The sequence below is a fragment of the Opisthocomus hoazin genome, chromosome 1 (genome assembly GCF_030867145.1).
Source record: "Opisthocomus hoazin isolate bOpiHoa1 chromosome 1, bOpiHoa1.hap1, whole genome shotgun sequence".
In the NCBI taxonomy this organism is placed as follows: domain Eukaryota; kingdom Metazoa; phylum Chordata; class Aves; order Opisthocomiformes; family Opisthocomidae; genus Opisthocomus; species Opisthocomus hoazin.
Window position 1 is genome coordinate 133,007,617 of NC_134414.1, and position 12,137 is coordinate 133,019,753.

The 12,137-nt window shown below is 44.1% G+C and overlaps 1 protein-coding gene across 1 annotated transcript in view; it reads right to left on the minus strand.

The window, feature by feature from the left end:
* Nucleotides 1-1,754: 1,754 nt before the first annotated feature.
* The window catches only part of CFAP44 (cilia and flagella associated protein 44), a 49,040-nt gene continuing 38,657 nt past the window's right edge, over nucleotides 1,755-12,137 (minus strand). The window contains 9 exon segments of the mRNA XM_075412730.1: nucleotides 1,755-2,104; nucleotides 2,650-2,784; nucleotides 3,527-3,687; nucleotides 4,392-4,593; nucleotides 5,512-5,628; nucleotides 6,794-6,924; nucleotides 8,344-8,454; nucleotides 10,036-10,231; nucleotides 10,657-10,860. Of these exon segments, the coding sequence (XP_075268845.1) occupies nucleotides 1,823-2,104; nucleotides 2,650-2,784; nucleotides 3,527-3,687; nucleotides 4,392-4,593; nucleotides 5,512-5,628; nucleotides 6,794-6,924; nucleotides 8,344-8,454; nucleotides 10,036-10,231; nucleotides 10,657-10,860 (1,539 nt within the window). The 3' untranslated portion in view covers nucleotides 1,755-1,822.

Genomic DNA, 12,137 nt, shown 5'->3' on the forward strand with positions numbered 1-12,137 from the left:
GGGGCCAATGGGACAGTTCTTGTGCCTGGCTGGGCTACAGGTGGATCCTGGCCGAGCAGTCACCAGGCAGAGGAGCAAAGACCAGTGGCAAAAGGCAGGGAGTGGGGAGGAAGAGCAAAAGCAGCTGCAGGTTGTTCAATCTATTTAATTAAACATTAGCAACAGACCCCAAGCCTCCCCATGCACCCTCAGAAACTTTGCACTGGGAGAACAGTGCAACACAGCCCCACCGCTTTGGGGATGAAGGAAGTCCTCACAGTAAGAGAGGGTCGGTGCTGCGCGTTGCCACCATGTGGAATGCCAGAGGCAAAAAGGACTAAAACCTGGAAACGGAGGGAGCCTGGCTCGCTGTCCCTCTGATCAGGCAGGTGCAAGGCAGCCGTGTTACAGGCTGACTGCATGCGCTGTACCCTGCTCTGGCCAGGTAAATGCCACGTCCTGCACTGCAGTGCCATTTTCCACTGCTACAGAGCGGAGGCGAGTGGGAAAGCGTTCGACTGGGTCTGTACCCATCTGGGCACTGTAGGCCCCAAGGAGAGAGGTCCCGTTGCCTTCTCCGAACAGCACTTCGCCGTTAGCAGAGAAGTGCCATTGCTGCTAGGATGTTCAGCAAATAACAGAATCACAGAATCGCAGAATGTTCGGGGTTGGAAGGGACCTCTGTGGGTCATCTAGTCCAACCCCCCTGCCAAAGCAGGGTCACCTACAGCAGGCTGCAGAGGACCGCATCCCGGCGGGTCTTGAATATCTCCAGAGAAGGAGACTCCACAACCTCCCTGGGCAGCCTGTTCCAGTGCGCCATCACCCTCAGAGCGAAGAAGTTCTTCCTCATGTTCAGACGGAACTTCCTGTGCCTCAGTTTGTGCCCACTGCCCCTTGTCCTGTCACTGGGCACCACTGAAAAGAGCCTGGCCCCGTCCTCCTGACACCCACCCTTGAGATATTTGTAAGCATATATTAGGTCCCCTCGCAGCCTTTTCTTCTTCAGGCTGTACAAGCCCAGCTCCCTCAGCCTCTCCTCGTAGGAGAGATGCTCCAGTCCCCTCACCATCCTCGTACCCCTCCGCTGGACTCTCTCCAGTAGCTCCTCATCTTTCTTGAACTGGGGAGCCCAGAACTGGACAGACTACTTCAGATGAGGCCTCACCAGGGCAGTGTAGAGGGGAAGGAGAACCTCCCTTGACCTGCTGGCCACACTCCTCCTAATGCACCCCAGGATCCCATTGGCTTTCTTGGCAGCCAGGGCACACTGCTGGCTCATGGTCAACCTGTCGTCCACCAGCACACCCAGGTCCCTCTCCACAGAGCTGCTCTCCAGCAGGTCCGCCCCAAGCCTGTACTGATGCATGGGGTTGTTCCTCCCCAGGTGCAGGACCCTGCACTTGCCCATGTTGAACCTCATCAGGTTCCTCTCTGCCCAACTTTCCAGCCTGTCCAGGTCACGCTGAATGGCAGCACAGCCTTCTGGTGTATCTAACGAAGTGCACCCTTAAGGCAAAGCTCTTTTTCACCATTTTTGAGAGCACAGCACCAAAGCTGTATTTGCCTACGTGAGATTTCTCTCCAGCCTTCAACAGCCGCTTGTTTGAAGAGCAGACGTACACATATGCACACGCACGCAGGGCATCTGCCCACTGCAAATCTCTGCAATAACAGCACTTGCTAGTTGTATTTGCCCTTTTTTATTCCGTGTCTGTCACTACAGTCGTATTTTGATAGGGTAAACGAATACAACCCTTTACAACTAAACCCCTGTATAGCCAAAGCAATTAATTCCACACCTCCAGGTATGACTGCTGCCACAGATAAACCACGTCCATTCTTAAGGAACACTTGGACTGTCAGTTACCGTTTCTGGTGTGTTAAGGACAGGGAATGGTTCAGCTGGTGTCTCAGAGTCCTGTGGTGATGAAGGCTGTGGAAAGAGGCACCCATATTTTCTTCTCAGGAGAGCGAGTTCTTCTCTTAAGCACCCATCTTTTCTGCTTAGAAGATTGATTTCTTCTCTTACGAAGGCTGTGTCACAAGCTAAGTGCTTGAGCCGCGACTCCAGCCTGGCCTTCTCTTTGATGTCAGTAGTTCGGGCACCCTGGAATTCTGCTCCCTGTAAGGAGATTAAAAAAAAATAGCTCCTATAAAACATGGTAGAATGAATGGTGGAAATTTATTTCTAGTGGGAAAGTGAAGGTCTGCAAGAGGCAGGACAGCTTCGTGACTGCTCCACTCCTCAGTCAGAACTACTTGGAAGTCAGAGTGAGGAGCCACTTAGACTGTCACAGGTGGCTGCCTTATTCCCTAACACAGAACAAAGAAAACAATTCATTTGGCTGTTTCCATGTAACAAAGGAATAATTTTGACTTGCTTCAAGACGTTTTTTAATTAGAAACAAGGTGAGTTTGTTTCAGTACTAGAAAGCAGCTAAGTAGGAAATTACAGAGAAGCTATGGTATGGCCTACTTCAGGATCAGCTCATTCATCTCCCTTTCTACAAGGCCCGGAGCAGCCACTCAGCCGCTGTGCAGTATTAGCCCGAACTGCTGACTGTGGAGCAGGCTGCGAGACCACAGAGCTGGCAGGGGCCAGATGACCCCTTACTTGGTTCTGAGCAGCCCCAAACCTGCGTGTAGTGCTGTGGCTAAAAGGCTTACCAGATCATTCTTCAGTGAATCCAGCTTAGTTTCCAGCTGCTGCTTTTCAAGGCAAAACTGGTTCAGCTGCTGCAGCTTGCTGGTGTTCTCCTTTGTCAGCTTCATCAGCTGCTGCTGCAGGTCTACAATTCTTCCCTAGAAAGATAAAAATTTGAGCTGGGACGAGAGAGGGCAAGAAGTGCCAAGTGGGGAGGGCATGCTAGGCACAACGTCAGTGTCACAGAAGAGAGGCAAACAACAGACTGATCCTGCCTACACCGCCTGATGCCACAGTACCTTTAGTGCAACCTGTTGCTGGCAGCTTTTTTTTTTTTTTTAAATATGGCAGATGGCTAAGTAGGTAAAGCAGTTTTAGGCAACAGTGTGGGAAAAAGAAAGCCATTAGGTACGCAGTACTTCCCTATGTGCCCTTCTGTGAGGACAGCGTAAGAGCGCTGGTTGCTTGCACCACTGTAGCTGAGCCGTGGGCCCCCCCAGACAGAGACATGAGCCAGGGCTGCCCTGCACTCAAACGGCTTGTCACCAGAGGTGGTGGGAGGAGGCAGTAGGTGCCGAATGCCAGCTGAAAGCCAAAGGAAAGCACTCTGGAAGAACTTCGTGTAGGGCCTGAAGCAGAAGGATGTATTTTAGGAAAGTAAAACAAAAAGATCATCAACTACCTCCATGAGAAAACAGGATGTGTTTCAGCAACTGGAGCAGAGGTAGGAATGATGATGGGAAACGGGAGTTGGACATTATGGTCTATTAATGACAAGTGGAAAAAACCAAACATGAATACGTTCACAAAAGACTTTAGTGTAACTATTCAGCCCCAGGGAAATGAAGCCTTAACAGAAGATGGTAACGCATATGTCTTCCTCCTTTTCCTGCTCCTTACCTCCCACTCTTTGAGCTCCTGGGAGTGCGCATATTCTTTCTCCATGATTTGCGCTTGCAGCTCTTCCATGCGAATGTTAACACCGTGTGCTTGAACTGCTTCAAAATCAACCAGCCGGCCAAACTTCATCATCATCAGATGATTGCACTTCTCTTCCAGTCCTAACAGAAGGGGCATGGCACAAATGGCAGCACTGACTTTCATTGGTTATTAACAATTTCTGCCTTACCCCCAGCTTTTTGTCTGAGCTCTTTGGTATTTGCTCTGTAATAAGTAATTCACAGAAAACCACACAGAGTTCATAACTGAGTGCTGCTGTTTGTCGTTGCCCGTGACCGTGTGGTCACGAAGCCACACGCTGAGCCAGTCCCAGTAAGCCACTCCCACACCAAAGGCTATACAGGGCCTCTGCAGGTTTCATGGTGCTAGGCACATCTTTGGTCTGGTCCTTGGGAAAGCCACTGTTTCGAACACAGCTTGTTTCATTCTTCTGATATTACACAGAGGAGGAAATTGCCAAAAGGGCTTACATAGCTTTGGGGAAAGTACTTTTTTCCTAGCAGTTCTGGTTTACAGCCAGAAATAGCAATTGTGTGTCCTGACTTCAAGTGTCTCATCCCAGTCAACTCTCCTCACACTACGTTCCCAAATTATTTCACACAGCCTAATGACTCTGCAGTACTGGAGAACTACCAGTACTTCATCAAAACAGTCCACTTGATCTGCTCTTTCTGTTTTATTTTCTGCAGTAACCAGCTGTGACATCTGTGTGAGTGTAAAGGCAGACATCTGGTGAGTTACCCACACCCAGTGAGGGGACTGAATGCGCGTTAGTATGCTGTGTTGTTCAGTCTCCGTTACTCACGTTGAATCTTTATCTCCATATCTTTTTTATCCTGGACAAGCTGCTTATGTTGCTCCTGGGCCTTCTTATAGACCTCTCTTAGCATTGTCTTTTCATTACGTAGGTCCACAATTCTCTTCTGCAGATACTGTAAGGACTGGTTGGTAAATACCAAAGCCTCGGAGAAGTCACTGGGCATCTCCCCATTAACCAAGTACTCCACCTGCAAGGAAGAGCCATAAGCAAGGCGGCATTTACTTATTAAGGGTACTGGTGATCTCTCTAGATAACAAACGGGTGAGCATTAGAGAACTAACAACTAATAAGCATGGGCACAACTCTGATATTTTGGGCCAGGGAATCACTACCACCCAGCAAAGTTTGAAGACTGCTTAGAGATGTGATGACTGCCTACATATAAAGCTGTCGACCCTTCTGTGGCATCCAGAACAAAGCGGGACTAAGGGACTCCCTGTCAACTGTACTTTTGAATGATCTGGGAGCTGCAGGATTTCATAGTCAGGTCTTAGGCTCTTCTGTCTTTATTACCAGCCTTTTAATGAAGGGAGATAGAACAAATGGAGAGAGCTGAGCTTGCCTCAGAGGTGTATAAGCCACAACCACAGAGGCCTGTCTTCTCTCTCTGAGAACAAGATTCAGCCCAGGGGAAATAACAGTACTGTCTTGAGTTTTCCTCTTCATTTTCTACTATCATCCCTGTGCTAACAGCTGTGTAGATGAAGGCATTGCATCCAATCCAGCTTTACTGAACTGGGCAAAACTCCCACTAGTTTCAATCATTTAGGGGCGTTTTTAGTTTTTTTTGCTGGGGTGCTTTTTTTCCAGGAGAACATAGGTAGGTATGGACCTGAAGAAAAATCCCATGCCAAACCTATAAAACAAAGACTGTGCACATATTTCAGAAATGGGCTGACATGCCTGTCCTTACCTGTTTTTTGTCAGTACAGACGAAGGAAAAAAATAATCTAGAGGAAACAGCAGCATGAAGTTCAATGAATGGCACTTCACTCCCAGGAGACTATGGTGAATTTGAAACTAAGGGCCTCAGAGAACAGTAACACCATTGTTTAGATGTATGTAGGCCATTCTGCACCTGCAGATGCACAACATCTTGCATTACCTGATGGAGTTTCAAAGGCACAGCTACATATAGCTCATTCAGTCTCTGCTGCTTTTCCCACTGAAAGGCCTCCAGTTCCCTCTCTGCAGTGTCCAGACTGGTTTCCACTACTTTTATCTGCAGAAGGACAAATTGTGGACAAACAAAAATCCTGTAGTACTCAAGTACATAAGGCAGCAAGGTTCTGTGTTAGAGTTCCTGATCCAAAGGGGAAGAAGTATAGGAAAAAAAGCTTTTATTTTTTTTACGTAATATGATAGATGAGTTTCATAGGCAAACACGAGGGTCATCTACATATTCAAGCAAGATTCTACCCTGAATACCTGTATACGCATGTACACTCACGAATCTCTCCTTAGTAGAGAAGCCCCGTATGCATGAAGAAACAGCTGCTTTGTTTAGCATCTGAAACAATTCTAGATCTACAGAGCCTGGAAGATATTTTTTATTGTGCTGTGCCTGCAAATGCTGATTGATTCTGCATGAGAAAGAAACAATTCAGACTGAAATGTCAGACCTCAGGGTGAATATGTGGCAGCTGGCACTTAGGAAAGCCTTTAAAAAGTAAGGAAAAAATGTTGTAAGTTAACCATATTTGATGGAACATTCTTGAGACACAATAAAAGCAAGACTTGCATGACGTTATTTTGGCAGAACTGTCTATCCCAGATAGCCCTTCAAATTAAGATGTTTTTGAATGAATATAAATCAAATGTCTTGATGAATGCAGGATCTCAAAAAAGCTAAGAGGAAAACTTGCACCAAGTGAGTTTATTTAATGATTACTATGACAAAGAGCAAAAGAAAATAACTAAAAGCAAAAGCAAATAACTAAAAGCAAAAGAAATAGATGGAAGAATAGCATTTTTACATATTTGCTTTAACTTACATTTGTGTTAGGATCAGGATTCTTTATTCTCTCCATCCCTATACAAATGCATAGAAGATGGGCCAGGCCGAACGAGGTGTTTCATCTGAACTGGAAAATCCAGTTTCTGCTGCTCCATGGCAGTTAGACAGCTGGGAAGGAACTGGACTTAAAAGTTGGATCCAGTCCCGTAGCAGCTAAGGTCAGACCACCTTGATTTATCTTTTTTGGGAGGACAGGTGATCCCTGTTGAGCTGCCTCCTGCCTCTGTGGTACCACAGATATTTCTACCCACACTGAGGCCTCTTAAAGGGTTAGGAATTTGTTTTTAAATCTTAGCCAAAAATCACTAGCACAACATTTTCACTGTAATGGAGACAGCTGATGCTTGCTGAGAAGAAAACACTACCATACCTTTTTGGCCAAGGCATTATATTTCTTCCCAAGGTTAGCAGCAGCTTTCTTCTCATCTGTTAAAGCTTTCTCAATGTCTAATCGCGTCTGCCGGAGCTGGATGGTGTTTTGGAAGAGTGCCTCATTGCAGTCTGAGAAGGAAACAGTCAAAGAATAGATTAGTTTCATTATGACTGTAGTGTAGTTACAGGCTTGAGATAGTAGCTTCTCCTATTGTGCACATTGCCCAGTGTTGCCCATAATAAGGCCAGGCTCTCGGTTCCCTAGAGCTTTCTCACACATAAACCACATGGGCTACATTCCTCTATAAGGAGGTGAACGTCTTGGATGGATCTTTTTTCTCTGCATTCAGTTAATAGAGTTTGTTTCCAGAAGTAAGACTAAACACGTCAAAGCCAATATTAAAGCCAAGCGCTCAAAAGTTAGCTTTTGTAAGTAATGCAGTCTCAGTCATTAACACGTTACAGTATAATTTTCAAATATGTGAACATGTAGTTGTTTATCCACAGCACCCTTCATTATAACTTATGAACTTGCTGGAAGGATCATTTATAGCTGTTTGTAAACAAAGATTTGGTTCATAGCACCTGTTTCATTTGTTTCATGATAAGAAAGATCTGCGAATTTCTAAAACACAGTGATTTCAGTCACATTAATCAAGTCAACATTATTAACTCAAATCAGTGGGCATAATGGAAAAAAAGAGTCCCATAAAGGCAAAGCAAATTACACATAAAGAGACAAATATGAAGAGGTTAATGCAACATGTGATTTCCCCATTAAATTAGTAATCTGGACTTTTTCAATAAAAAGTAAAAATCCTCTTCATTTCTTCCCAACATTTCATTGAAAAAAGAGATGAATGAAGAGTTAATCAAAAATTCAATTAGTGAAAAAGATGTTAAAATCCAGTTTCAAAAAACAACACCCTAAACGAGTTAAACACGTACAAAAGAAAAGGTGGGTAGGGGGGAGGTGCTTGCCTTTGTTGGATGAATGAATGAAGAGGATTTTGCAAAGTAAAGCTCCTGACTTTTCAGATACCCATAGGAGAGCAGCCTAGCAACAGGCAATTGCTGCAGAAATCCACGAGGTGGTAACAAAGAGCTTAATTTAAAAGCGTGGTAGGGTCCCCGCAGGACTTCCCTGAAGAGGGACCCAGCGGGGCCAGGCAGCAGGTTTCCAGCTACAGCAGGTTTTCAGCTACAGCCTGGCTCCAGCTCCACGCCCGAGAGGAGCCTTTTCTCTCCAGAAAACAGCCGTGAAATGGTGAATGGTTCTTTACACAGAATAATTAAATTTTAGTGCTTAGCTGAGTTTTATTTTTCCGAACTTTTTAATTACGGTACCCTACACTATCAGTGGCTTCATATCTTCACTGAGATTTCCTGGGGAGAAATGCTGCCCTCAGGAGGGCTACACACATTCTGGCCCTTAGTGGCATTAATATGCAGTGAATAATAAAAAAACTATGTGGTTTTTTTTAAAAACACAATATTGCCCCTAAAGCCGCATAAGTAGTCAACTCAAGGAAATCATGGCTTAGGTACCCTTTGGGCAAACAGAGTCATCAAAGACTTCATCTTCAGATCCAGAGTTTTCTTCATCAATCCCCAAGCTTGACTCTTCATCATTCTCCTCTTCATTCTCCTCTTCTTCATCTGGAAGAAAAGGACAGTACTGCTGGCTTGCAGAACAACTCCAGACCTACTAGCTGTGCATTACACCAATGTGCTGGTGAACACAATCCCAGTAACCCATGAAAGATCACCTTGGCAATATGTGGATCCAGGCACCTTGTGCCTATTACATTGATTTGATAATGCCACAGAAGCAAACAAAAAAGCCCCACGCCACAAAAACCAGAGGGAGAGAGATCATCTAATAGTGCCAAATGCACAAACACAGGCATATTTTTGGGACTTCCTTCAATCGTTTTCTCTCTGTATGACTGCTAGGAATTTAAACCTTGTATGTTTACGATTTACTACAGAGATTAATAAACCAAGAAAAACACACAGAGGCACAAAACTCTCACAAAAGCATCACTGTTGTCTGCACTTTTTGCTAATCATGTCCCATTTGAAATCAAAAGCTAAGTCAGAGAGAGAGCACAAGTATTTTAACTAGACTAGTATTTTAAGACTGCCTAGCCTTAAGAGTTTAAAACCGAGTCATGAAGATAAATGAAATTCTTTCACAATATATTTAGTCCTGTGACTAATAGGGGATTGCAGATTAGGTCTATGGCTTCTCATTAGTCAATGAACAGATTAAAGGAGAATGTCATGAATGTAATAAATGTATACATATAAAGTTTGTTCTCAAACCGGCAGATGGAAAAAGAGCCCCCTCCCTTTCCTTTTGGGTTAGCTTTATCGCTGTTATGCAACGTTGTTAAATCATAGAACCTTGGGGCGGGAAAGTTTTGGACTAGTTTGCTCGGCAGGGTGCTGCGGCCTCCCTGCTTTGTGCTGGGCTGGCATGGCCAGGTGGGGGGGGAGGTTGGTCTGCAGCGCGGAGGGGGACTGCGACCTTTGTCCCAGTGACGGCCGGAGGGAGCAGGACGACCCCTAGCAACAAGTACGCGCAGCCGCGGAAAGATACCAGGATGGGCTACCTAGACCGTCTGGAACCTTCCCTATGAATATGTATTAGGAACAAGGAGAACCTATGGCAAAGTCCAGAACTTTCTGTATGAATATGTATTAGCAAACCATATATAAACTGGGGAAGGGGACTGGGCGCTGCGTGCCGTTGGTAGAGCAAGAGGCTCCCCGGTCGCCCAGCGCTGTTCTTGCCTGCTTTGCTTGCTTAAATAAATTTGGCTTTAATAAATATAACTGGCTCTTAGCCTTTATAACAATGAATGTGGCAGACTAATCACTTATCCATAGCTCCCATTGGTACAGCATTGGAAGTAGCTTTTTAAAGCTTTGCCCCTTCTTCACACCAATTATCAGTCCTCAGTACTGACTTACAGGAAGTAAATTGCAGGAGCTGCCGTCAGACCAACCGCAGTCATGTTAGAAACTGACTCACACCATTGTTCTCACTCAAAATGGCTGCCACAGAACGTGGGGCAGTATGTAAACAAATCTGGGTAAGTCTGACCTAGGGTTTTTTGAACCGAGTTCAGTGCTGCACGTACTCAGGGCTCCAGCTAGACTGGAAGACATTTACTTGACCACGCGCAAGTATGTGTAACAAATCCATAAAACAAAAAGAACAGTATCTCCAACCTGCTTCGCTTCTGACTTCTTTTTTTGCCACACACTTGATTTTCTTCTTCAGAACCTTGGTTAGAAAATGGGCAAACTCATTGTTTTCTCCAAGGGATGCTTGGAAGTTGGCATAAAGAGCTTTCTCACATTCCTGGAGCTTTACAATCTCACACTTTCTATCCTCCATCTGTGCAAGGTAGGTGTTCAATTTTGACTAAACAAACAAACAAAAAAATCTACTTCAGTCAAAAGGTACAACCCACAGGTTTGTGTACGTAGGATATATCTGTGAAGACCTGGAAATACAAATCTTGACTTTCTCTTTTTAAAAACTGTGCTCCAAACAAGGAAAACCTAGTATGTTCTTAAATTTAAGTATATGATTTGTTACGGATTCCACATCATAAAGTACCTATTAAAATACAGCTGTTAAGACTATGCAATGATTAACTATTGAAAGTTAAAAGCAACCATTCTAGGTCAATCATCAAGAGTTTCTTTTTTCCAAAATTTAGCACTAGATGCTGGATCAGTGCTAAAATGAAGCAAAGAGATGCCACCATTTACTTTATGGCTTGCTTTTATTTCAAGCCATCCATTAGTGGTACTGTTAAATCCAGAGACACATGGCCTACTTACTTTCATAGCCTCCTGCTCACTGATGAGGGTGTTAACACGCCCCTGGAGAAGGTTCTCATGTTTCTCAAGGTTCTTCAGGATAAGCAGCTCTTCATAACATGTGATATAGTGCAGATCAGCACTTTTCATCTGCACATCCATCTTCAGTTTCTTGTGCCGGAGAAAACGAAGTTCAGCATCAAAGTTGATTACCAGTGCATTGATCTGGAGCATGTGAGAGGGGCAAATGAGCAACAGGGAAAGTATTAGGAGTGGAGCTAGACATGTAAAACTACAGAAAGGAGCAGAAGGGAAAAGTTCTCTGCCAAATCAACAACTTGCCCATGCTGTTTACTATAGATTACTGAAGCACTTAGAAAGACAAAGCTAACACAAATGTGTCTTCATTCTCAGCTTCACAGGAATATTTCACTGCCTCACACTCCACCCCAGAAGTATTTTACTCTTCTGAGAATGTTTTACAGTAGCCTGAAGTAGTTTATCTAACAATCGCAGATGTAGCAATAAATATATGTCTTCTTCCTTTACAGGCTTCTTTCAGAATACCTGCTATCTCTTCCCTTAGACATTTACAGTTAAATCAGTACTATCAGCTGCCAACATTAACTTGTACATATGTGATGGTCACAGCAGCATTTGGTTATTCTCTCAAAACCTCCACACACATGAACAGAAGGGTGTCTGTGTTGGCATAGACCAAAGAGTCAATGGCCAACAGCAGAAGTTAGAGAAAAGACGATAAGAAACAGAGCAAACAAGTGATCAAGTGGTACACCTCTGGCACACTCCTTTCTGTACCCTCCTAAACTCTGACTTATCGATATCCTGAGCCTGAAGGGATATGTTTGTGTTCAACAGCTCTGAACAGATTTTTCTTCCAGACTTCATCATATTGTAGCTTCCCCCACATCCAAACACTGAGTTCCAAAGCTTAGTTATTGTTGGATAGGAAAACTATTTCCATTTGCATGTTTCAAGCTTTCTACATGACCATTTCATTTGATACCTCTCCTTCTTTTAAGAGGTGATTCCCACTCTCCTTTTCCACACTATTCATAATTTTAGCACCTCTGCTACAACCCTTCAGTTGCTCCTTTTCCAGGCCAAAGATGCTTTTCCACACTATTCATAATTTTGTCACCTCTGCTACAACCCTTCAGTTGATGTGCCTTTTAAAGAAGCTTGTACCTAATTAAGCATTTTGGTTACTCTCTTTTGCAGCTTTCTTAATTCTACAAAATAATTTCTGAGACCAAAGGGTCAGGACTACAGTTATTTAAGAGCTGAGAACATCATGAATCTGCAGAGTTGTTGTGATGCTCCTTTTTTGACTCTTCATCACTTTTCAAGTAATTTCTAACATTTTACTTGTCTTTTTAAGCTTGTGGTTTCATAGAACAATCAATAAGAAATCCAAGGTCCATTTTTCAACTGATAATCAGCACACAGGTCACAGTTAGGGGTTCATATTGATTTACACT